The sequence below is a fragment of the Lissotriton vulgaris genome, chromosome 6 (assembly GCF_964263255.1).
Source record: "Lissotriton vulgaris chromosome 6, aLisVul1.2, whole genome shotgun sequence".
NCBI classification, from domain to species: domain Eukaryota; kingdom Metazoa; phylum Chordata; class Amphibia; order Caudata; family Salamandridae; genus Lissotriton; species Lissotriton vulgaris.
This window is the reverse complement of record NC_141694.1, coordinates 1866170187-1866196640: the sequence shown is the minus strand read 5'-3', so window position 1 is coordinate 1866196640 and position 26454 is coordinate 1866170187. Positions and strand designations below refer to the sequence as shown.

At 50.0% G+C, this 26454-nt stretch overlaps 1 protein-coding gene across 4 annotated transcripts in view; it reads right to left on the bottom strand.

Moving 5' to 3' along the window:
• The window catches only part of LOC147709692 (uncharacterized), a 156887-nt gene that overhangs the window by 105691 nt on the left and 24742 nt on the right, over positions 1–26454 (bottom strand). For all 4 annotated transcript variants that reach the window (XM_086928204.1, XM_086928205.1, XM_086928206.1 and 1 more), the window contains exon 3: positions 12425–12571. In XM_086928204.1, the coding sequence (XP_086784330.1) occupies positions 12425–12571 (147 nt within the window). The remainder of the gene's footprint in view (positions 1–12424; positions 12572–26454) is intronic.

The window sequence follows — 26454 nt, the reverse complement described above, 5'->3', positions numbered from 1 at the left end:
TACTAATCTAAGGGGCTGGATTACCTGCTAGGTCCCTCCTATGGGTGGGACAAGGGAAGGAGGTGGTTACACCCCATTTCCTTTGTCCAGTTTTGCGCCAGAGCTGGGGCTGGAGTGCCCCAGCAACTGGTTTCAACCGGACTATGCATGGGACACCTTGTGTGCTCCAGGCAGTGTCTCATTTCATTCAGCCCTTCCTGCCCCAATACACTATGGCCTGTCTGGAGTGGTGCTAGCACCTCCCAAGACAGGAAACTTATTGTCCAAGCCTCCCTCACTGGAAGGACTCCCAGCTGCAGGAGGTCAGACTTGTGTCTGTGGCAGCAGCATCCATTTTGTGATGCTGAGGCTCTGGTTAACTTTAACAGGGTTTAGTAGGAACAACATGTCTCCTCCCTCTAGAAGGGTGGAATGCTACCCCCGTTGCCAGAACTGGCGAGGGGGTAGTATTACAAAGTGTATGACACCTTACACAACATGTTTTGATAAAGCCAAACCAAAGTTAGCATTCAACTGCGAGGATGATAATGCACTTAAGAGTATATCATATGGCTATATCATAGAACAGCTATAAGGACATGGTTCCGAAAGATGCAGACAGGCTCAGCTCATGCTAGAGCCTCATCTCACATAAAACCAAGCACTCTGCCTCTAGGGTTGTTAAGGCCTGCCATAGGAGTGACGTATAGGTATACATGTGTTTATATGTAAAGGTAGGTATAGGGATACTACACCTAAGCAAGGGGTGATTACACGACCTTCCCCCAGCTGAGTGATCAGGGTTAAATACAAAGTGGTTCTGTTGGGTAACGAGAAATTACTTTAAAGGAAGGCTAGATCAGCTCATTACACATTGAATAAACCTCTCTGAAAACAACTGAGAATCAAGTCTTTATATTAGTAAAAAGCAATCACGATACACAGGAACTACTTCATTCTGTGTTGCCACAAGTTTCAATAAATGGTAAACCGTTAGGGAAACATGTGATAAACGTGACTGTTGGTGAACAAAGTGATCAGTGCATTAAATTCAGTGACACATATATACAAATTATACATGGGGAAGTAAGAAGGCCAGAGTATTGAATTAGTACTCCAAGGAGACAAGGGATAACTGTACAAGCTCCTGGAGTTATCTTGACCAGTGGTAAGCGTCAACGTTTCGACCCTAAAGCACCTCAGTTGGTGGTCGCGGCGGGTCTTTATCAAGACAAGGGACAGTCTGGAAAGGAAAGGGAGAATGTTTTCAGAGAGGTGTGGGATTAAAAAACGTCAAGCTTGACGTGTGTGAGCGAAGGTTATTCACATGGGAAACAGATGGAGATATCGCAGCCTGATGGGTAGCCAATAGGTCAAACCTAGAAAGGGGAAAACGGACTAATTCAAGGCGGCTGTACTCCCAAGGGGATTGAGGGTCTCTCTTAACGTGCTTATATGTGACCAGATTGTGGTTTAGAAGTGGTCAGTGAGGGAGATGCACAGGTATTGTTATATTGGTTGAGAGAAATCCCTTTGTACTGAGGACGTTTAAATCATGCGACTAACAAGTGAACTGATTCCCACTTAATAGGAGCTACAACAATGTTGTGAATGATACGAGTGCAGTGACCTTCCACAGCATGCCTAGATCGGTGTTGGGAAACAGTAAGGTAGCCAAGCTCTAGTGGTGAAAGCGTGGCTGAGCACAAGGGTTATATCAACGGTATTAAATAATTAAAACCGAGGAAGGTGCTCACATTACTAAGTTAAATTGCCGTTTACGGAGTGCTCGCTACGTAGAGCAAGTCGTGAATTCATAATGGTGTCGGAAAAAAGGTGTTCAACCCCTGAGTTAAATTAAATTTAAATTTAGGCGCCTGGTACGCAGTGCCCGCTATGCGGTGCCCGAAAACCCAATGGAGCAGGTCGTGATTCCCAATGGTGTCGGAAAGGGTCTTTGAACCCCTGAGTTGAATTAATTTAGGGCGCCGGGTCGCAGTGCTCGCTACTTGGGGCAAGCCGTGATTCCCAGGATTGCACAGTGGAGATAGATAACTTACCCCGTGTGGATCAAATGAAAGAACCGGATTACGCTGTTCGTCCGAACGCGATCGCAGCCAGCGATGAGTGCCGAGGCCACAGTGAAAGTGATTAATGAAACCTCGTGTACGTGCAGTATGTCAGTTGCTAGGCAACTCGGGCGAGGTTTACTGTATTACGCCTAAGGTGCGGTGACGGGGGCAGGCAAGCACGTTGCTAGGTAGCGCGAGAACACCTCTATCATTGTGAAGGCAGCAGATAAAGGTGGGGCAGTGGTGTTACAAAACACTGAGGACTACGTAGCTGAAATTAAGAGTCAACTTGATGTAAGAGAAAGTTATCAACCGACACAAGAGACCCCACTACAGGTATACAAACATTGATCAAGACCTTGGCTGAGGATGGTGTCAACAAGGGTTTCCTCAGTCTGCCAGAAAGAGACTTCCTAATAAAAAAGGAAACCCCTATCCCAATGATCTACACCTTACCTAAGGTGCACAAGAGGCTAGAAAACCCCCCAGGGAGGCCGATCATATCCGGTTGTGGGTCTGTGTTGGAACCTGTGAACCAATTAATTGATCACTTCATTCAACCTTTGGTATCTGAAACCAAGTCATATGTGAGAGACTCGATGCATATTATCCAATAGCTGGAAGGTCATCCTTATGATGAAACCACACAGTTTATGGTCACACTTGACGTCGCCTCCCTGTATACCTCAATGCCCCAAGACAAAGCGATCAATGTCATGCATACCATACTGGACAAGCCCCCGGCGCCACACTGGATGCCTACTAACTTTCTCATCAATCTTTTGGAGATCGCTATGAAACGCAACTACTTCATTTTCCAACAGCAATTCTACCTACAGTGCAAAGGAGTAGCGATGGGTGCGACTTATGCACCGAGCCTGGCGAATCTGTATATGGATAACTACGAGGAACAACACCTATACACAGAAGAAATCCTCACATAAATTCTATATCGATATGGAAAAGGTATATCGAAGACGTGATCATGATCTGGTCAGGCAAAGAAGCTGATTTGAAAGACGTCTTCATATGGTTAAACACCAGATGCAATGATATACAGTTCACTATAAACTATGACAGAAAAAGCACTGCTTTCCTGAATCTCCTGTTCAAGGTGGAAGATGGGCTAATATTCTATTATTTATACAGAAAGCCCACGGAAAGGAATACACTACTCAAGAATGACTCCCATCACCCGCGTAATCTACGCGACAATCTACCCTTTGGCCAGTATTTACGAATAAGGCGCAACTGTACCAAAAAAACAGACTTCTTCAAAGAAAGTGAGATACTCACTAAACGCCTACGCGACCGGGGTTATCCTCTTGGTTTACTCAAACGTGCTAAAAAGAGAGCTTTGTACTGCCCAAGAGAGGATCTACTTACTCCGAAAGAAAAGAAACCAGCCACAAACAACCTGGTCTGGGTCACAACCTTTCATTCTAGGAGCAACATCATGAAAAAACAGTAAATAAATACTGGAATTTGGTTTCTTCGGAGCTAAAGATGGATGAAAGTCCATTATTTGCATTCAAGAGAGGGCGCAATATAAAGGACAATATGGTCAAAGCATTTCTGGAGCCTCCAAAGCCACTTACCCTAAGAGACCATCTGGGCCTGCCACGAATACTTAAAAAGATCAATGCCAATCCAAGAGGAGGATCCATGACTTCCGCACTCAACAGAAAAGAGTGCAAATGGATCCATACTTTGAACTCTGTAACCCATGGACTAAATGAGCACGAGGAAATTTCTAAGCAAATGGGCTTACTGTAAATTCTCTGGCCTGATTCAGCTTCCCTCCTGCATAGCCCTATACTGCCTGCTATTTATAAACTGATCATTCCTTTGAACATTTCACCATATACTATGTAGTTTGTATAATTTGTTTACCCCTCAATTGCTTGGTCCTATACTGTTTGATTGTGCTATGTTGTAACAGGTTCAATTGCCAAATGTGTATACTTTCACCATATACTACGTAGTTTGTATAATTTGTTTATCCCGCAATTGCTTGGCCCTATACTGTTTGATTGTGCTATGTTTTAACAGGTTCAATTGCAAAATGTGTATACATTCATTGTCTGGCTTAACTGCTTCCTGCGTTTCTGCTTGTGAGATTCGTCTCATTCACCCGCTTGCCCTCACCCCTGGCCGAGGTTTGATTATCTTGTCCCACTTGCGAGAATCTTTCCAACCACCATCTCGCTTTCACCGATGGCCATTGTGTGACTTGAATAACCCTCTCGATCCCAATCTTAACCTTGAATTAAACATCCCCTTTTAATCACGTGTTTTGCGTGATACTTGGCACGCGCACCCGCGCTACCTAGCAACGTGCTTGCCTGCCCCCGTCACCGTGCCTTAGGCGTAATACAGTAAACCTAGCCCGAGTTGCCTAGCAACAGACGTACTGCACGTACACGAGGTTTCATTAATCACTTTCACTGTGGCCTCGGCACACATCGCTGGCTGTGATCGCGTTCGGATGAACAGCGTAATCCGGTTCTTTCGTTTGATCCACACGGGGTAAGTTATCTATCTCCACTGTGTAATCCTGGGAATCACGACTTGCCCCAAGTAGCAAGCACTGCAAACCTGGTGCCCTAATTTAATTCAAGTCAGGGGTTCGAGAACCCTTTCCGACACCATCGAGAATCACGACCTGCTCCATTGGAGTTTCCGGCACCGCATAGCAGGCACTGCGTACCAGGCGCCTAAATTTAAATTTAACTCAGGGGTTGAGTACCTATTTTCCGACACCATCGGGAATCCTGACTTGCTCTACGTAGCGAGCGCTCCGTAAACGGCAATTTAACTTAGTAGTGAACACCTTCGTTCGGTTTTAATGATCTAATACCGTCGCTATAACCCTTGTGCTCAGCCACGCTTTCCGCTTTCACCACTAGAGCTTGGCTACCTTACCGATTCCCAACACAGACCTAGGCTTGCTGTGGAAGGTCACTGCACTCGTCTCATTCACTACGTTGTTGTAGCTCCTATTAAGTGGGAATCAGTTCACTTGTTAGTCTCATGATTTAAACTTTCTCAGTACAAAGGGATTACTCTTAACCAATATAACAATACCTGTGCATCTCCCTCACTGACCACTTCTAAACCACAATCTGGTCACATATAAGCACGTTCAGAGAGACCCTCAATTCCCTTGGGAGTACAGCCGCCTTGAATTAGTCCGTTTTTCCCCTTTCTAGGTTTGACCTATTGACTATTCATCAGGCTGCGATATCTCCACCTGTTTCCCATGTGAGTAACCTTCGCTCACACACGTCAAGCTTGACGTTTTTTAATCCCACACCTTTCTGAAAACATTCTCCCTTTCCTTTCCAGACTGTCCCTTGTCTTGATAAAGACCCGCCGCGACCACCAACTGGGGCGCTTTAGGGTCGAAACGTCGACGCTTACCACTGGTCAAGATAACTCCAGGAGCTGGTACAGTTATCCCTTGTCCCCTTGGAGGACTAATTCAATACTCTGGCCTTCTTACTTCCCCATGTATAATTTGTATATATGTGTCACTGAATTTAATGCACTGATCACTTTGTTCACCAACAGTCACGTTTATCACATGTTTCCCTAACGGTTTACCATTTATTGAAACTTGTGGCATCACAGAATGAAGTAATTCCTGTGTATCGTGATTGCTTTTTACTAATATAAAGACTTGATTCTCAGTTGTTTTCAGAGAGGTTTATTCAGTGTGTAATGAGCTGATCCAGCCTTCCTTTAATCCCTTCACTGCGGCGGCTATTCCGCCGCAGTGCTAAGGGGGTGGGGCGGAAGAGCGGCGGGCGCATGCTGGTGACGGAATCGCTCCGTCACCAGCGTCGGTTGCGGTGTGCTTATGACGGAGCGGTTCCGTCATGGCCCCGCCCGCTCAATAGAACGCTCAGCGCAGGTGCGGAACTCGCGCCGCGCATGAGCGGCGGGCGGGCCATGACGGAACCGCTCCGTCATCAGCACAGCGCCACCGCAGCTGATGACGGAGCGGTTCTGTCATCAGCATACAAGGGGCTAAAGTAATTTCTCGTTACCCAACAGAACCACTTTGTATTTAACCATGCTTACCCAGGTTCTGAGGGACACAGGGTCACCCCTTTTACATGAACCCAGCTGAGTGATCAGCCAGTTTTGTCAATGTGAATTGCCAGCCAGGGGTGGCATAATACATGCTACAGCCCCTGGTAGGCCTTGGATGCACCTATGCCCTGGTTACCTATAGTACACTGTACAGGGGCTCATAAGGTGACCCAATGTCCAATTGGAGATGCACCTAAAGTACATGGAGTCCATTTTACAGTTAGAGCAGATAGCCTGGGGCCCTGATTAGCAGGAGCCCAGGTCAACTAAGTTGAAAACCAGCTAAACACTAGGCAGAAAATCTGGGGTAAGCATAGTCAGGTATTCACCTTCCTACACCTACTTTTAAATTAAAGCAGCTTCTGGAGTTTTCCCACATTGAAGTGTTTAGAATTTCCTGTCTCCCTGCCCAGGCTCTACTGGGTCTGGGGAGGGGGTAGTGGGGGGTTGTCACAACAGGCTATTGCAAAATTCTTTGTCTTTGGGTTGAGGCTGTTCCTTTAACTTTCAGGTGTGGTAGGTGTGGTAGGTGACAGCCCCACTCCTCCCATTATGTCAGGATGGCTTATCCTGCCAACACCCAGTCCCCCTTTCATGATACTCTTGGGAGGAATAAACAAAGGCCAACTGCCAACTGCACCTAGTCATGAACAGGCTGCAGGCACCAAATGGTTAGGACTAGGCAATTGAAATTTTCGAAAAGTGGCATTTTCAAAATTTTGACTTAAAAATGTACGTTATCATTAAAGATCCACAGACCCTCACTCACTCATACAGCTTAAAGAGAAAATCTCTGCCAAAGAGCCCCCTCACGGGGCCCGTGGGGACATTGCAGCACGTGCCACAAGAGGAGCTAAGCCCTATGATGAAGCATGGCACCCACTTGGGTAAAACTTCCAATAGGGAGGACCCCTTCAACTTTCAGATTGTGTGCCTACACCTCACTCTATACATATCTTTTTCTCAATAGGAACAGTTACCCTCCACTTGTATTAATATATTTCTAAATTGGAGCATGGGTTCTGGACTTTCAATCTGCTCCTAGTCACTACCTTTTTTGATTGACTATAAATATTCTGTACCAACATAAAGAGGAAAGGAAATAGGCAAGAGAGACCATGTGAAGAGTAGCGACCCTTCAAACCATGGCATGAAAGCAGGTTGTATTGTACTGTATTGTTTTATGTGCCTAATTTAAGCTGCTGGTTTCCGATGGACACCACCAGCACTCAATTGTAAGGACCAATACTTATTTTTCTTCATCAGACCTTGACCGGAGGGAGAGAGGGGAAAAAAACACAGGATAAAGAAGGAGTAAGAGAATAAGATCAGCCACCAGAAAGGGAGGAAATAGGAACCTGCAAGAGAGAGATAAAGGGGCAGAGAGTGTCTGGTAGTAGACTACAAACACATGAGGCGGATTCAAGACTATGCAGCTTTTTACAACTTAAACACATTTATATAATGCTTAGTACCCCTATGTGGGGTGGTGAAGCAATTGCCTACATTGGTATCACACTAGACAGGTGCAGAATAGCTTCACCCAGAAAAAAAGAAAGTGATCTGATGCAGAATAAACACTGGATCAAAAAATAAAACCAAGATGAAATCAGCTGCATGATGAAGCAAGGGTAAGGTCAGGGGTAGGATGGCTGCCCACAAAAAGAAAGATTGAGAGCAGGTGTGTTGTTGATCTTCATGTGCTTGACTTTGTTGGGGCAGTAGCAAGCGCAGGAATGGTCATGTTCTAGAATTGTGTAGTCTGTGCATACAGAGCCAGATTGGCTATTATGGCATTGTGGCAATTCTCTTCTGGCCTGCAAGCTTGGAGGCTGCTTTTATGACTGTATGAGCTGCCATGGCGAAGCCTGAAGTCATATCGATGACTAATTCGACATACTCTGTTATACTATGCTGACATCATTTTTTTCAAAAAATGTCCTTCAGGTAGCATCCCTTTCCAGTCCAATGCTACTGGTAGATATTGAATTTGAAGCCCACACCCACATCCACTGCAGTGCTTGAAGTTGGGGAGGGAGAAGACGCAACAACTGACTTCTACGTACATAACATAACGTGTATTTGTAAAGCGCACGTTCACCCCAGCAACGGGGCATATTGGCGCTGAAATAACAGATGTATATTGTTACCCAACTCAATGGAACTCATTTTATCGACCTCAAATGGATAAAAGGCTGAGTGGACCCACCAGAATTTGAACCTGTGACCATGAGGTCGAACACAGGCGCCAGCAGTGGATGCGTTAGTCCACTCAGCTACCAGACCCGGCTACTTCTCCATAACATCTTCATAGACATAGAACAGCAGGCAAAGCAGGGGCCAGGACCCAAATCCTATCACCACTTTCTGTGCGATCTCTTTCATCTCTACAACACTAACGGGGGGTAAGTTGGTGTATGCACTTCATTCTGTTCTGTGGCTTTGTATGACATACTCCTGACTTTGAGTTCTATGTCACTATTGTGTAAAGTGGTGGATTGGGAGAAGACTCAATGTGGTGAAGAACAACACACATGTGAGTAGTTCCTTGTAAGCAGAAGAAAGGGTCATCTTTAAGGTACATTCTGATAGTCTTCCTCTGTTCAAGCTGTGCATTCACCGGCATCTGATGGGGTACCAAAAAATAAAAAGTCCAATACTCAGGCAGGCAATCTAGACTCTACATTGAATCTGGTATAAGCAAAACAGAGCATGTAGTTTTCAAGATTCAAGGAAAAGAACACCACCTTAGTCCTAAATACTAGGGGCCTTATTTATGAAGGCCTTGTGTCAGTTTTGCGCCGCTGGTGCATCACTTTTTGTGACGTACCAGCGGTGTAAAAAATGCGCCTTGTTGCGCCATATTTAAAAAGTGACGCATCTAGGTATAATGTATGCAGAGGGGGCGTTCCCCCGCAAAAAGCCTCGTAATAGTGACGCAGTGAAATCTATGAGATTTCACTGCGTCACTTTTAGGACGCTGTTGCGTCAAAATCTTGCGCCTGCCTCACAGCAGGCGTAAGACTGACGCAAGCCCTTTCACATGGGGCTTTCCCCATGTGAAAGGACTAATTGCTGGAGTTGCGTCACTTTTGTGACACACTCCAGCAATGCGTCACTTTTGTGCTTACAGATACATCAGAAATACTGACATATCTGTAACCCCTTATGATATGATGCGTCATACATTAAATATGACGCATCAAGAATGTCGCAAGGAGTGCGCAGTGAAAAGTGACGCAGTGCTGTTTTCACGCAGCGATGCGTCACTTTTAATAGATGAGGCCCCAGGTCTGCAATCCGCGTTGGATTTGACAGACAGGTGATCATCCGAAAGAAGACTATATCAACACTGATTTCCAAAGGGAACTGCTTTTCGATGATCTCAAAACAGTTCTCAGGGGTAATTCTGAGGGAACACATAAGGTGGTGTTACAGGCCTCTGCCTAGAGGAATTGGACACAGCTACCACGAGGGCACAGTTGGAGAGTCAGCAATGATGTACTTGGACAGCAAATTCAAAGGCCTAAGCCTTGAGTATAAGTTGCATGATGTAGGAGTGTTTGTGTCCACAATTGGGACTAACCCTGCAGACCTGGGATTGTGTGGTGCAAACCCACAAAGCATTATAACAGGACAATGTGATGGTTGTCTATGATGGTTTTTCATATTTTCTCAACATTTTGTGGTGTTTCTGTGAGGGGTGGGAGATTGATTTTCTGCAAGAGGTGTGTTTTTAGTTCAGGTTTGAGTAGCAGAAGAAAACAAGGAACAATTGTCCGATCAGACTTGTGGATGGACCAATGTGTTTCTGATGTCAAGGTTGTCTGTCAACATTCGGTCCCACAAACATGCCGATATGTGCATTAGTTTCCCTTAGTTTGTGGTTTAAGTCAGCGTCTTGTAAGGTCCATAACTGGTTTCAGATCAAACCCCTGAGCAAACTCCTATTTGTTCAGGGCTCCAAATTCTGAGTTGGGTGGTATTCAACACAACCGGTAATTTCTGGTCATTACATAACTTATGCGTTTTTGCACCCTGACAGGTACAACCTTCTGAAATTTAACAGGGAGAAAGTGCAAATATATGTACTGTATCACTTGGATGTTGCTGCGTTTAGCATCAAAATTCTCATGTGATTCTCCAAAAACTATAAATAGTTGATATGAATTGAACCTGCTCCTCTGACAGACTCTCAATCCGGGCCCTAGTCTCAATTCCTACTAAGTAATTAAAAAATAATAGCTAAACACTGAAACTAAGAATGAGAATATTAGTATGTCACCTGCTCAGAAAATAGGTACACACCGAAACACTAAATCAAAATGGATATAGTGAAACAAGAGCTACGATCATGGTAGCAAAGTGTGGAAGATGTACAGTAGTTGAACCATGATTCGCAACCCAAGACCAGAATACACAGGAGCCCCCTCACACATTAACTGCACTATGAATCAAAGGGTGATACCGTGAGGTACAATAGCTGCACCATCGCTCAAATGGGCAGGACCAGAGTGTGCAATACCTATATCATGCAATAGCTGCATCATGGATCAAAGGGCGTGACCGTGGTGTGCAATTGATGCATCATGGAACAAAGGGAGAGACTAGGGCATGCAATGGCTGCACCATGGATCAAAGGGCAAGAACGTGGTGTGTAATCGATGCATCATGGAACAAAGGGAGAGACTAGGGCATGCAATGGCTGCACCATGGATCAAAGGGCAAGAAAGTGGTGTGCAATCAATGCGTCATGGATCAAAGGGCAAGACCGTGGTGTGCAATCGATGCATCATGGATCAAAAGGCGAGAATAGGGCGTGCAATAGCTGCACTATGGAACAAAGGGCAAGACTAGAGCGTGCAATAGCTGCACCCTGGATCAAAGTGCAAGAACGTGGTTGCAATTGATGCAATATGGATCAAAGGGTGAGACCATGGGGTGCAATCGATGCATCATGGATCAAAGGACGAGACCATGGTGTGCAATTGGTGCATCATGGATCAAAGAGAGAGACCAGGGTGTGCAATCGCTGATTGTGCATCAAAGGGTGAGACCAGGGTGTGCAATACCTACATCATGCAATAGCTGCATCAAAGGGCGAGACCAGGGTGTGCAACAGCTGCACCATGGATCAACGAGTAAGTTCATGTTGTGCAATAGCTGCACCATTGATCAAAGGGCGAGACCGAGGTGTGCAATCGATGCACCATGGATCAAAGGGCGAGAACAGGGCGTGCAATAACTGCACCATGGATCAAAGGGCGAGACCGTGGTGTGCAATCGATGCATCATGCATCAAAGGGCGAGAACAGGGCGTGCAATAACTGCACCATGGATCAAAGGGCAAGACCATGGTGTGCAATAGCTGCACCATGGGTCAAAGGGCGAGACCGTCGTGAGCAATCAATGCATCATGCATCAAAGGGTGAGGCCGTGGTGTGCAACAGCTGCACCATGGATCAAAGAGTACGTTCAGGTTGTGCTATAGCTGCACCATCGATCAAAGAGCGAGACCGTGGTGTGCAATCGATGCATCATGCATCAAAGGGCTTCAACAGGGCGTGCAATAACTGCACCATGGATCAAAGGGCGAGACCGTGGTGTGCAATCGATGCATCATGGATCAAAGGGCAAGACCATGGTGTGCAATAGCTGCACCATGGGTCAAAGGGCGAGACTGTGGTGTGCAATCAATGCATCATGCATCAAAGGGCGGGACCTTGGTGTGCAGTCGATGCATCATGGGTCAAAGAGCAAGACCGGGGTGTGCAATCGCTGCATCGTGCTTCAAAGGGCAAGACCAGGGTTTGCAATAGCTGCACGATGGGTCAAAGGGCGCGACCGGGTTGTGCAATAGCTGCACCATGGATCAAAGGGCAAGACCAGGGTGTGCAATAGCTGCACCAAGGGTCAAAGGGCGAGACCGGGGTGTGCAATAGCTGCAGCATGTATCAAAGGGAAAGACCAGGGTGTGCAATAGCTGCACCATGGGTCAAAAGGCGGGACCGGGGTGTGCAATAGCTGCACCATGGATCAAAGGGAAAGACCAGGGCGTGCAATAGATGCACAATGGATCAAAGGGCGAGACAGGAGTGTGCAATAGCTGCACCATGGATCAAATAGCAAAACCAGGGTGTGCAATAGCTGCACCATGAATCAAACGGCAATTCCAAGGTGTGCAATTGTGGCACCATTAATCAAAAAGAGAGGCAAGATATAGAACAGATATACAGTGAAACTACGGATTAGACCAGAATTAGAAGTATAGTTACCTCTGACAGGATTCATGCATGTGTTCCCGCCATGGAAGTAGCAGCACTTCAGTTCTCCTGGGCAGTCTCTGTCGACCATACACAAATCCTCAAAATCAGGGTACATGTCCCGTTGTTGTCCTGGGCAGATTCCTGGCTTTCCTTTTGCTGATAAAAGAGGCGCATGGGTTACAATCACATATATAAATGAAGGGCAAATGTGCATTTGGCTCTGTTAAAGTGTTTGCTTGTTTTCTCTGACAAAAAGCCCCTTCTGTTGTAGTACCATTAATATGATGGTGTTTCCTTCAAGTCTATTAACAGGCTTGCCCCTGTACTTTCTAGGAAGAAATGTATTCTTATGATGTGAAATAGCCTTCAAGAGGTATGTAAATACCACCAAATGTGCAAACTGTGGGGTTTTCATTTCTTCTGGCATGGAAACCGGACTAGAAGTGCCATCATCGTGCTTTGACTCTAAACTTGCAAGACAATTCAACTGGACTTGCCCCAATCATACGTGCATCTCCTGAAATACGTTGAATAATATGTCTGTGAATAAGACTCCGATGTCTAAGAGGTTTGTTGCGAGTATGTTTAATTTTCTTCTGTATGACATCTCATCTGCATGCGCTGTATGAAGACGCATGTTTCTGAAGCTATTTAGATTTGTTATAGGGAATAAGGAAGGCAACAGACACCACTGTGACATGCACTTACTCCCTTATGCATCACTTGGCTACCATACTATTCAATCAGTTACTGCCAGCGATGAAGTCTAGACAGGTGATGCACATTGACTTCATAATCAAATTAAGGGTAAAGGAGCAGAGATTCCATATTTGCATACTCTTATTTGTAGGGTGCATCATCATCATGAGCCCACCTACACATACACCTGTTTGAGTAAACGTGAAGTGCTAGAATTGTGAAATGTATTGACATAACTACCTGACATATTTTAGGCTATTGACAAGTGCCGTGGAGAATTAACCCAGGAAATGGATGTGACTAGCAGAAAGCGTTAACATGAAGAACTTCAATGAACTGACAATGCTCATGTACTAAAAGGGTTCATTAATGATGATATTTTCATAAGTAGGTAAACATATTTGTTGAAATGTAATAATGATTATGTGAATCCGTAATGCTCAAATGATGCATTCTTATGTTAGCTAAAGTCGTAGGCCTGAAATGCAAGCCCCTTAAAGTCTCGCTTTATAGTTAATGGTCTGAATTTCATGTGCGCTGTGGAACCTGTTCTTTCGCACGTTTTGTATTGCAGGTGAAGAAGCAATTTTTAGGCAGAATAATGTCCTTATTTTAGCAGCTAGGCAAGCCGAGAAGAAGTTACAATTGTGTGACTTGGGTTAATAAAGGAAAGAAATTGGGGTTTACACAAGAGAAGGCCTGGGAGCCAAGGACAATGTGTTGCAAAGGAGGTACATGGAGAACACTGTGGAAAAGTATGCTGAGGACTACACTCAGATTGGATGGCAAGTGCGAGGTGCTCTATGGAAATTCTACCTGTGGATAACTGATTGTTGGAGCTAGGGAAAGTGTCCACATCTTCCTTGCTTTTGGAAAGAGAGCATCTTAGGGTGAGTGCTTTCTTTTGTGATGTTGGCTTTATGCTATCTGACCCATCTTGACAGTGGCGTAGATTCTCAGGGAGATTCCACGACTGACACCTTATTTTCCTCTTGACTTAAACTACTTAGCCAACAATGTAGGGGTGCCATTTTAGTGATAGTGTAGGGATGGGTTAGATGCTTTTCATTCATCCATCCTCAATGCATGGAAATCCGGACTCTTGTTTCCTGATCATTTGTATACTCATTCTTGAATTCATTGTTTTACTTATGCTGCATCATTTGAATTGGATGCACAAATTTGGCATTCTGCTAATAAGTTTGCATTTCTAATCTGTCGTGCTGAGATGTGTTTATTTTCAATTATTTTTGGCTTTGTAATAAAACTTAGCTAACCTTCCTTAATGGTCCTTTGGTAATTAAGTATCACAAATTGGTGCGAGGCTTGATTTTACATAACGATTTACCCCTTTACACTTTAATGCTGTCAAAAGGTTTCCTCAGGGAGTGTCACTAGAAAAGTTTCAGAACGAAGAGAAGGGCCCCTTTCAAGGGGACACTCCCAGCCATTCTTCTCAAATGACCTGAACCAAAAGTTTACTCTAGCGACAGAAGAGCATAGATTTTTTTGGGAACTTAAGCTACAAGTTTCACCCCAATTGGTGAGTAAGTTCAACTAAATGAGATGTGAAAATGTACTCATTTACAGTGATCCGGTTCTATCTAATTAAGTAAATATAGGGAGACATTTAGTGCCTTCTTTAGAATCCAGCAGATATGATGTTCCATCACAACTGTGGAGGCTGTCCCGTCCGCTATATTACAAGTGCATTTTTACCTGTAACACCAGGGGTGATATGCACAATGTGCTTGATCCACAAAAGCAATCAGAGACAAATGTCTTAATTTACGAGTTTTGGTATTCACAGAAATCATTAACGAGTCGTAAATTTTATGTCCGCAGTCCGGCCGGAATCCCTGGCTCAAGCCATCCTCTCCGACTCAAGCCTTGCTCCTTGGCTTGGACTGGATGAAGTGTAATCAATGGGCTTTCAAAAAAAGGAACATTATGAACGTGAGATAAATGGTGAAGAAGGTCACTGTGAGAAGTTGGCCTGGTATATAATGCTCACTAGTTCTAGTGATCACTTTGTACCATGCCAAGCAACCCTTATGATGATGGTTGTAATTCAACCTTGTAGACCAGTTATCCTAGTGGTAACGTGGACAAAGCAGTCTTAGGCTAAACTCTGAAAGGCATGTGAAGCCAGCTGTTACACCATACACAACCCCCTTGAATACCAAATGAAAGGGACACCACACAGATATATATTGAAAATATATATTGATTTATTAACTATTAAAATCCCCTGGACTCTTTATGAGCACAGAAGCACAAGCGTAAAATCACAAGACAGTTTAAAATATACAAAAGTTGCACAATATGGATGAGCCCTAGGGGCCACCTAAACCATATACTAAATAAGTGGTATAAGAGATACCAGGAGGAAAGTGAAGAGGCCTAGGGCCTTGGGAATCGCTGGAGCTATTCGAGACTGGAGTTAACTAAGTCGGGAAAGGCCCACGGGACTCGGGTGCAGTGTCCAAAGTGCACGCACTTTGCAATACAAAGTCAATGGTGCGTAAAAAGCACAAAGTTAGAAAGTTAGGAACCTTCCGAGTGACCTACGGAGCTGAAACTTAAAACACAGGCCCTTGGGATGTGTACCAGTGCAGGAGCACCGGCGGAGCTGAGTTACCTCACCCACAGGAAGCGGGTGCACAGGGTCGAAGATGTGTCGGGTTTCGTCACGCTGGTCGATGGTGCTTGGAGCAGGAGATGCTGCAGGCGGCTCGATGAGAAGAGTTCCGGTGGATCCAAGGGTGGATCTGTAGATGTGAAGACCTGAAAGCAGAGGGGACAGTGTTCAAAGTCACTAGCCAGTGACTGCCGTGGAACCAGAGTGGAACCAGGTGATGTCGGGTGCAAACAGGCGTTGTCGGGTAGCTTCTTTCTGCAGCCACGTGGATACCCGGGGTCGAGGACGTCCAGGAGTTGGTCACGAGCTGTCCCACGTAGGCTTCTCGCTGTTGGCGGTGTCGGCGACCTGATCGGAGCAAACAGGCCTTGGCAAATGCAAGCCACGCAGAAGTTGAAAGATGCTGTTCACTCGGACCAGCAAGGTCAGAGCGGGTGCTCCTTTTCACAGGAGCTTGGGTAGGTCTGGAGCAACCAGACCTGCTGTTTAAATCTTCGGGTTCGTCGCCAAGATGGCCGCTGACCACGTGGCTAGTGGCCGGGATGGCGCGTCGAGTGGCACAATGCAAAAGGGCCCCACGCAGATCGTGGAGATGCTGGAGGGCTGATCTTCGGTGCAAGGGCTGCTCGGTGGTGGGGGTTCTCAGTCCCCAAAGCACAACATCGAGGATGCCTCAGAAGCTGCGCAATCAGCTTTTCGAGTGTCTTCCAAGAGGTCCGGTCCCACGTCACTCGGTGCCTCCACGGGTCCCTTCTTTGCAGGGACTGTGGATCGGGCTCTGAGAGGTCTGGGAATCTGGTTCTTGTCGGGCTCTGGGCTCGGGCTCCGGCGGGAGGCGGCGGCAAAGCAGACGTCGAGTTGCTGGTTGGTGCCTGTGTTCACAGGGTGGTCACTCCTTGGCCACAAGGGAGATTCTTCTTCAGTCTTCTGTGCAGCAGAATGTCGAAGTCCAGTCTTCTTCTTAGTTTTAAGTTGATTTCGGGATGATCTGCTGTGCAATGGCACTGCTCCCCCTCTTATTCCCAATCTAGGGGGTGGATCACCTACTAGGTCCCTCCTCTGGGAGGAACCAGGAAGGGGGGTGGTTACACCCCCTTTCCTTTGTCCAGCTCCGCGCCAGGACTGGGGCTGGAAGGCCCCAGAACCGGTTTGGGCTGGCCTATGCACGGGGACACCTTGTGTGCCCCGGGCATGTCTGATTCTATTCAGCCCTGTCCTACCCAATACACAAAATCCTGTCTGGGGTGGTGCTCGCACCTCCCAAGGCAGGAAACCCTTTGTCCAGGCCACCATCTGCCGAGTTTCGGTCAGCAGCAGGAGGCCAGACTTGTGTCTGTGGTGGCAGCGTCCATTTTGTGAAGCTGAGGCTCTGTTTAACTTTAACCGGGGTTGAGGTTACACACATGTCGTATCCCTCTAGAAGGGTGGAATGCTATCCCCGTCGCCAGAATTGGCGAGGGGATAGTATTCCAATTCGTATGACACCTTACTCGACATGTTTTGATAAAGCCAAACCAAAGATAGCATTTAACCGCGAGGATTATAATGCACTTAAGAGTATATGGTATGGCAATATCCCGGAACAGCTTAGGGAGTGGTTCCCGACAGCTGCAGACAGGCTCAGCTCATGCCAGAGCACCATCTCACATATCTCCAAGCACTCTGCCTCTAGGATTGATGAGGCCTTCCATAGGAGTGGCTGATAGGAACATATGTGTCCAGTTTAGGGTTAGGCACAGGCATACTGTACCTAAGTAAGAGGTGATTACACCAACTTACCCCAGCTGAGTGATCAGCCAGTTGTGTCAAATATGGAGGCCAGGCTAGGGGTGGCACAATACATGCTGCAGCCCCTGGCAGGCCTTGGCTACACCTATGCCCTGGGTACCTATGGTACACTGTTACAGGGGCCTATAAGGTGAACCAATTCCAATTGTGTTATGCACCTAAGGTACATGGAGTCCATTTTAAGGAGAGAGCAATCAGCCTGGGGCCCTGAATAGCAGGATCCCAGGCCAACTAAGTCAAAAACCAGCTAAACACCAGGCAAAAAGTTTGGGGGTAACCATAGTCAGATATCCACCTTCCTACAGTCACAAAAATCAGTTTGGGCAGGGAAAAGTTTGTGATCAGACACTGCGCCACATCCCAGAAATGTTTGCTCCTTTGCATCATGGTACATGCAATCCACAATTTGCGCTCCCCTCAGTGTTGTCTCAGTACAGTCAACACTGAAGGGAGTGGAAATTGTGTTCCAGGGTATTGATTACAGGGTATTGATTACACTTCATCTGGTCCACGCCGGAGATTCCAGCCCGAACTGGAGAGTACGGCTTGAGCCAGAGATTCCAGCCCGACTGCAGACGTATAGATACGACTCGTAAATTACTTCTGTGAATACCAAAAGTTGTAAAGTTAGACATTTGTCTCAGATTACCTTTTGTGAATCAGACCCAATGTTTTGAAGGAGTAGTACTAATAATGTATTCGATCAATATATGATCATATAAATACACACACATAAAGAATAAACACAATAGGTCATTTCATATAGTCTAAATGTAGTACGTCATCATTGTGAGTTCACACAGATTGTTAAAATGAAATGGTAGAAATCCAGTTAAAGTGCACAGACTGGTTCCTAGTTAGCATTTTCATTTCCATACTGCACGCATCTTATATATAAGGAAGATTATATGTACACATTAATTAGCAGCACTGAGTATAAGAGTTTCACTATATCTTAAAAACATTAAAATTGTATCTAGAATCCCGCAGGTGGAAAATTAGACCTTGGGTCAGTTATCTATATTTGAAATGAGCATTTAAGTCCTGTAAGTGTATTAAAGGTGGCATTTGGATATTTGGCACCCATACTGTTGGACAGGCCTCGGGGAAGGCCCGCTCCCTCCCCGCACGACGGGGACCGGACCCCTGCTCTCCTTGTATCCCCGACAAGAACCACCCCGGCAACCCGCGGGGGCAACCCACGACCCGTCCACAACAGATCTCCAGCCCCCGAACACAACGGTATCGGCTGGCCCGGGCCCCCGTCTGCACCACTGCCCCGGCCCAGCCGCCATCTTTGGACCCTACGTAACAAGGCCGCGTGGCCTCGGCTCGACCCCAACCCTGGGCCTGGCCAGGCCCCGACATCGAGGCACCACCATCCACCTAGGGGGTGAAGACAGAGACCACTTGGCAGGTCAATGGGAGAAGGAGTGTCAATGGCTCCCATCCACCAGGTGTCGATCGCCCCCGGCCTCCCCAGGCGCTGGCTCCACCCCCCTGCTGGGTGTCTGGACTCCCTCATCCCGGACCTCCCGACCTCCGAGTGCGATGGTCCGGACATCAAAGGAGACCAGACCTATAACTGGGGCAGCTCCAGAGCAGGAAGCCAGTTGTATCTTGGAGTCGAGAGACACCGTGAGGAACTCATCCTTGAAGGCCTGCTGGCGCTGCCGCGGCCCTTTCTTGTGAACCATCTCCAAAGCCTGCTGGCGCTGCCGCGGCCCTCTTCAACGTGAACCATCGTCTTGGCCTGCTGGCGCTGCCGCGGTCTTTCTCGTCGTGCACCACCTTCGTAGCCTTCTGGCGCTGCCGCGGCCCTCCTCGTTGTGAACCATCGACCTAGCCTGCTGGCGCTGCCGCGGCTCTCATCGCTGTAACCATCGTCCTAGCCTGCTGGCGCTGCCGCGGCCCTCCTCGCTGTGAACCATCGTCCTAGCCTGCTGGCGCTGCCGCGGCTCATCTTTGCGGACCCCCAGGCTCCAGGATTGTGAGCTTCCCTCTTACCGCACCTGTACCGGACCGGTACTAAGACTTTCCCGCTACCCCTTTTCCCTAGAATTGGCAGGATCCTCGTATCCTGGTTCCACTGTATCGTTATCACCTTGCCTCAAGATTCGTATATAAAGTGTGTTGAACTCATCCTTGTGTGGTGTCCATCTGTGGGGGGGAAGTTACTTGTCTGTACGATCGCCGGAGACGGCCCTCACCGGAGGCCTCTGCCCCTGTACTCGGCCGACCCTCCGGGTCCCCGTCTAACATTGGTGGCCAGCGGCGCGATCCAAGCCAACGCATAATTGTACAGAGAGTAACTCACCCCACGACACACAACCACCATGACAACAAAAGAGAGCGGAACAACGGAAAAATTCCAGATGGAAAAACTAGAAGAATACAGCCACAGAGAACTAAAACAATTCTGCATAGAACTGGGCATTGCTACCACAGGACTGAGCACGAAAGAGGACTTCAAACACGCCCTGGAATCTTGGACAGAGACGGGTACGGCCGTACCCCAAAACCAAAGCCTCGAGACAACCGAAACAAGCACCGCGCCGACAGAAGAAAGAAGACCGGGTCTCTCGCCAGAGGAGGCCTGAGAACGAGAAAAGAGCAGGCTCCACAAATTGGAACTAGCTCGACTTCGATTAGATGGAGAACTCAAATTGGGGGAACAAAAAATAACTTTGGAACACTTACGGCTCCGAGAGGAGCGAGAAGAAAAACAAAGGCATAGAGAGTTAGAAGAGAAAAAGCTAGCCTACGAGCATGAGCGCAACTTGAAGGAACTAGAGATTCGGAGGCAGAACAAAGATCTCGGGGTCCCCGGGCACCCGAGCCCACCTGTCACTACGGACCCCAAGGTCCACATCCCCAAGGATGTAGTCAGAGAATATTACCGGAACGATGATATCCAGCAATGGTTCAGAGCCTACGAGGTAGCCATGACCTCCCACCGGATTCCCCGGAGCGACTGGGGAGCCGGGTTATGGGGGACGTTTGTCAACGAAGGGCGAGACGCCCTACTGCAACTCCCGGACCATCAGATGACATCCTACGACCACATGAAAGCCGCCCTCCTCACTCGATACGGACTCACGCCCGAGATGTACCGCCAGAGGTTCCGCGACTGCAAACGGATCCCGGGTACGACTTGGGTGGAGTACGTGAACTTCTTTAGCCGAGTCTTCGAGGGGTGGATCAAGGGCAGCAAGGTGACCACTTACGAGCAACTCTTTGACCTTATTGTATGGGAGCACCTTTCTAACAACTGCTTCGTCGAGCTCAGGCAGCACCTCCTTGACAGCAAGCTGACTGAACCTCGGCAACTTGCCGCCGAGGCTGACCGATGGGAAAGCACCCGAGTTTCCAGAAACGGGCCCAGCGAACAGAACAGAGCCGCCCAAGGGTTCCATCGCCCCCGAGGGGGAGGAGGAGGCCAGGGTCGGGGCAGAGACACCGTCCCCGTGACTCCCGCCAGCAACACCCCGCCTCCGGCCGGCAGGGGGAACCCCCAATGCGACCAGGTTTCCGCGCCAACGTTACCTGCCACCGATGCCAGCGACCCGGCCACTACGCCAATGATCCCAACTGCCCGAAGAACCAGAGCCCTATGCCCCGCCAGGTCGCTGCCGCCGCCCTGGGAGAAGAGCAAACACAAGAAGACACTGAAGAGTACGAGCCAGACCAGCCCGAATGGGAACCAGCCGCCATGTCCCTGGTCTGCCTAGGGGAAAGAGACTTGATTCCGCGGGCACCCCTTCCCGCCAACACGCAGAAGTACAGCCAGTGGGTCAACATTAATGGGCACCGGGCTGAGGCCCTCCGCGACACCGGGGCCAGTGTGACCGCAGTCTGCTGCCATCTGGTGACCCCGGACCAGATCTTGCCAAATATCCTTTGCCCCGTATGGTCGGCCGACAACTCAGAAAGCCTATGTCGGATGGCCTGCGTCCCCTTCGAGTGGGGAGGAGTATCCGGAATGCTGAAAGTAACTGTCCGCGATGATGCCCCCGTGGACTGCCTCCTGGGGAACGACCTCTAAAGTTCCCCCTGGTCCGCCGTCGAGAGAAGAGAGCACCTGGGGATGCTGGGCCTCCCTTAATGGGTCTGCGTAACGACCCGGTCCATGGCCGCCCGCGCCATCCCCAGCCCCGAAGAACCCAAATGGCCAGAGCCTCCTCCCCTGATCGTCCCAGAGGGAGCCACCCTGGAAACCAGTTCGCCGGAACCCAGCGAAGAGGGACTCAACCGGCTCCAGGGCCTTCCTGAACTGGCCCAGTGGCGTCAAGAGGGTGGCCCCACCCAGGAACAATTCCGTCAGGAGCAGAGAACCTGTCCTTCCCTCGAGGGACTCCGGCAACAAGCCCTCGCCCAGAGCGCAGGAGACGCCTCGGGGGCCCACTGGATTTATTGGGACAATGACCTGCTCTACAGTGAGCAAAAGATTGCTGAGCTGGGGGCCAGCCGGGTGCTGGTGGTCCCCCTCCGCTTCAGAGACTTCCTCTTGAACCTAGCACACGATGTTCCCCTTGCCGGACACCTGGGGCAGGACAAAACGTACAGCCGCCTGGTGACCCACTTCTACTGGCCCAAAATGCGGAATGATGTATCCAACCACTGCTGGGCCTGCCCAACCTGCCAGGCCAGTGGGAAGAGCGGCCGAAAGATCAAAGCCCCCTTGCAGCCTTTCCCCATTGTCACCACCCCGTTTAAACGGGTGGGAATAGACATTGTGGGGCCCCTGGACCCCCGAACAGCACAAGGGCACCGGTTCATCCTAGTCCTGGTGGACCACGCCACCCGCTATCCCGAGGCCATCCCTCTTCGGACCGTGACGGCGCCCGTGGTGGGCCGAGCCCTGATGGGGATCTTCTCTCGGGTGGGCTTCCCCCGGGAAGTTGTCAGCGACAGGGGCACGAACTTTATCTCTAAGTACATGAAGTCTCTCTGGCAACAGTGCGGGGTCACCTACAAATTCACGACTCCATATCACCCGCCAGGAAATGGACTGGTCGAGCGGTTTAACCGCACCCTCAAGGGGATGATCATGGGCCTAGAAGAACCCCTACGTCGCCAATGGAATGTGCTGCTCCCGTGCCTCCTGTTCGCCTACCGAGAAGTCCCCCAGAAATCCCTGGGCTTCAGCCCATTCGAACTCCTGTATGGACACCCCGTCCGGGGTCCCCTCAGCCTGGTCAAAGAAGGGTGGGAGGTGGCCCCCCAGAAGACTCCTCCGGATGTATACAAGTACCTCCTGACCCTCCGCAACCAGACCCGGCGATTCAGGGAACTCCCCAGGGCCAACCTTGAAGCCAGTCAGGAGGACATGAAGAAATGGTATGATCAGCATGCCTCCTCCATCGAGTTCGAGCCGGGACAACAAGTCTGGGTGATGTCCCCGGTTGACCCTGCGCCCTACAGGACAAATGGACAGGGCCCTTCAAGGTGGTAGAGCGCAAGGGTCCCGTCACCTACCTGATCGACATGGAGTCCCCCCGGAACCCCCTACGGGTCCTCCACGCCAACAGACTCAAACCCCACTTCGTACGCTCAGAACTCAGCCTCCTGATGGCTACCGATAGTGGGACGGAAGAAGACTCCGAGCCCCTTCCTGACCTACTGAGGACACTCGAGCAGGATGGCTCGGTGGAAGGGGTCAGACTCTCCAATGCCTTGTCCCCAGAGCAACGCCAAGACTGTCGAGACCTCCTGCTACAATTCGCAGACCTGATTTCTCTCATCCCCGGAGTCACCCCCTGGTGCCTTCATGACGTGGACACCGGGGATAGCCCCCCTATTCGACACAGGGCGTACCGAGTGCCAGATCGAGTACGCGCCTGCATCCAGAACAAAGTCTCCAAAATGCTGGCACTAGGGGTGATCGAGCCGTCTGACAGCCCCTGGGCCAGCCCAGTCGTACTGGTCCCCAAGGCTGCCGCCCCGGGTGCGGCCCCCGAGCTCCGGTTCTGTGTGGACTATCGGGGCCTGAACGCCGTTACCAGAACCGACGCTCACCCCATCCCCCGGGCGGATGAGCTGATTGACCGCATGGGGGCCGCCCGCTACCTGAGCATCTTCGATCTAACAGCGGGCTACTGGCAAATCGGCCTCACCCCCAGGGCCCAAGAGCGATCCGCATTCTCTACCCCGGATGGCCACTACCACTTCAAGGTGATGCCATTCGGCATGAAAAACGCCCAAGCTACCTTCCAGAGACTCGTGAACCAAGTACTGGCGGGCCTCGAAGAATTCAGCGCCGCCTATCTAGACGACATTGCTGTATACAGTCGCCACTGGGCAGACCACCTCCACCACCTCCGGGAGGTCCTGCACGCCCTCCGGCAGGCCGGGCTCACCATCAAAGCCAGCAAATGCCAGATTGGCCAAGGGTCCGTGACCTACCTGGGACACCAAGTGGGGAGCGGTCTGGTGGCCCCCCTCCAGCTCAAGATCGCTGCCATCCAGGCCTGGCAACCACCTGTCACCCAAACCGAGGTCCGAGCCTTCCTGGGGCTCACCGGGTACTACCGGCGGTTTGTGAAGGACTATGGCAGCATTGTGGGGCCCCTCACAGAACTCACATCCAAGGAGAACCCCAAAACCGTCAACTGGACTCCGGACTGCCAAGCGGCCTTTGAGAAACTGAAGGCCGCCATGTGCACCGCCCCCGTGCTCTAGGCCCCGGACTACAGCCGGGAGTTCATAGTGCAGACGGACGCCTCAGATCACGGCATTGGGGCCGTCCTCTCTCAACTCAACACCGAGGGCGTCAATCAGCCAGTGGCCTTCATCAGCCGACGCCTGCTGGCCCGAGAACAGCGCTGGAGCACCATCGAGCACGAGGCCTTCGCCGTGGTATGGGCCCTCAAAAAGCTCCGGCCCTATCTCTTCGGTACCCACTTCTGGGTGCAGACAGATCACCGACCCCTTCAATGGCTGATGCAGATGCGGGGGGAGAACCCAAAACTGTTCGATGGTCCATCTCCCTGCAGAGGATGGATTTCACTGTGGAACATCGTCCAGGCCAGGACCACGCCAACGCAGACGGCCTGTCTCGCTTCTTCCGCCTCTGCGAGGAGAGTACCCAAGAGGATGGGTGACTCTCCCTGCCTTCAGCTGGGGGGGACGCATGTTGGACAGGCCTCGGGGAAGGCCCGCTCCCTCCCCGCACGACGGGGACCGGACCCCTGCTCTCCTTGTATTCCCGACAAGAACCACCCCGGCAACCCGCGGGGGCAACCCACGACCCGTCCACAACAGAACTCCAGCCCCCGAACACCCCGGTATCGGCTGGCCCAGGCCCCCGTCTGCACCACTGCCCCGGCCCAGCCGCCATCTTTGGACCCTACGTAACAAGGCCGCGTGGCCTCGGCTCGACCCCAACCCTGGGCCTGGTCAGGCCCCGACATCGAGGCACCACCATCCACCTAGGGGGTGAAGAGACCACTTGGCAGGTCAATGGGAGAAGGAGTGTCAATGGCTCCTATCCACCAGGTGTCGATCGCCTCGGCCTCCCCGGGCGCTGGCTCCACCCCCCTGCTGGGTGTCTGGACTCCCTCATCCCGGACCTCCCGACCTCCGAGTGCGAGGGTCCGGACATCAAAGGAGACCAGACCTATAACTGGGGCAGCTCCAGAGCAGGAAGCCAGTTGTATCTTGGAGTCGAGAGACCCCGTGAGGAACTCATCCTTGAAGGCCTGCTGGCGCTGCCGCGGCCCTTTCTTGTGAACCATCTCCGAAGCCTGCTGGCGCTGCCGCGGCCCTCTTCAACGTGAACCATCGTCTTGGCCTGCTGGCGCTGCTGCGGCCTTTCTCATCGTGCGCCACCTTCGTAGCCTGCTGGCGCTGCCGCGGCCCTCCTCGTTGTGAACCATCGACCTAGCCTGCTGGCGCTGCCGCGGCTCTCATCGCTGTAAACATCGTCCTAGCCTGCTGGCGCTGCCGCGGCCCTCCTCGCTGTGAACCATTGTCCTAGCCTGCTGGCGCTGCCGCGGCTCATCTTTGCGGACCCCCAGGCTTGAGGATTGTGAGCTTCCCTTTTACCGCACCTGTACCGGACCGGTACTAAGACTGTCCCGCTACCCCTTTTCCCTACAGAGACTAGAATTGGCAGGATCCTCGTATCCTGGTTCCACTGTATCGTTATCACCTTGCCTCAAGATTCGTATATAAAGTGTGTTGAACTCATCCTTGTGTGGTGTCCATCTGTGGGGGGGAAGTTACTTGTCTGTACGATCGCCGGAGACGGCCCTCACCGGAGCAAAACGGTAATCTTTTTAATTTGAGATTCTCTTACATGCTGAAGGAGTATTTTAATTGTAATGTTTAAGGCATGCAGCGCTGCTGATTACTAGCGCCACCTTTCTCTTACCTTCAGACAGCAGCCCCTCTGCCCCGGTCCACCGCGGCTCCTCTGCCGATTGAGTGGAGGGCGGCTCATCTACCGCGGCTCCTGGTGCCGGTCTGGTGGTGAGAGCGGGCGCCATATTGGGAGGAGTCAGAGAGCACGGGGACCTGAGGCAGCGGTCCAGTTGCTCAAGGCTCCTTCCCATAAAACAATAGGGATTCGCTTTCCCCTCGTGGATTCCGGGTTGGTGGCAGCATCCCGGCGCCATTAGAAAGAGAGACATCGCACAAGGGCATATCTTGAGAATCGTATTTTAAATCCTGACTTGTGTTTATCTGCACTTTTTTCATGTATTACTGATTTACTGTGAGCAAAACGGTAATCTTTTTAATTTGAGATTCTCTTACATGCTGAAGGAGTATTTTAATTGTAATGTTTAAGGCATGCAGCGCTGCTGATTACTAGCGCCACCTTTCTCTTACCTTCAGACAGCAGCCCCTCTGCCCCGGTCCACCGCGGCTCCTCTGCCGATTGAGTGGAGGGCGGCTCATCTACCGCGGC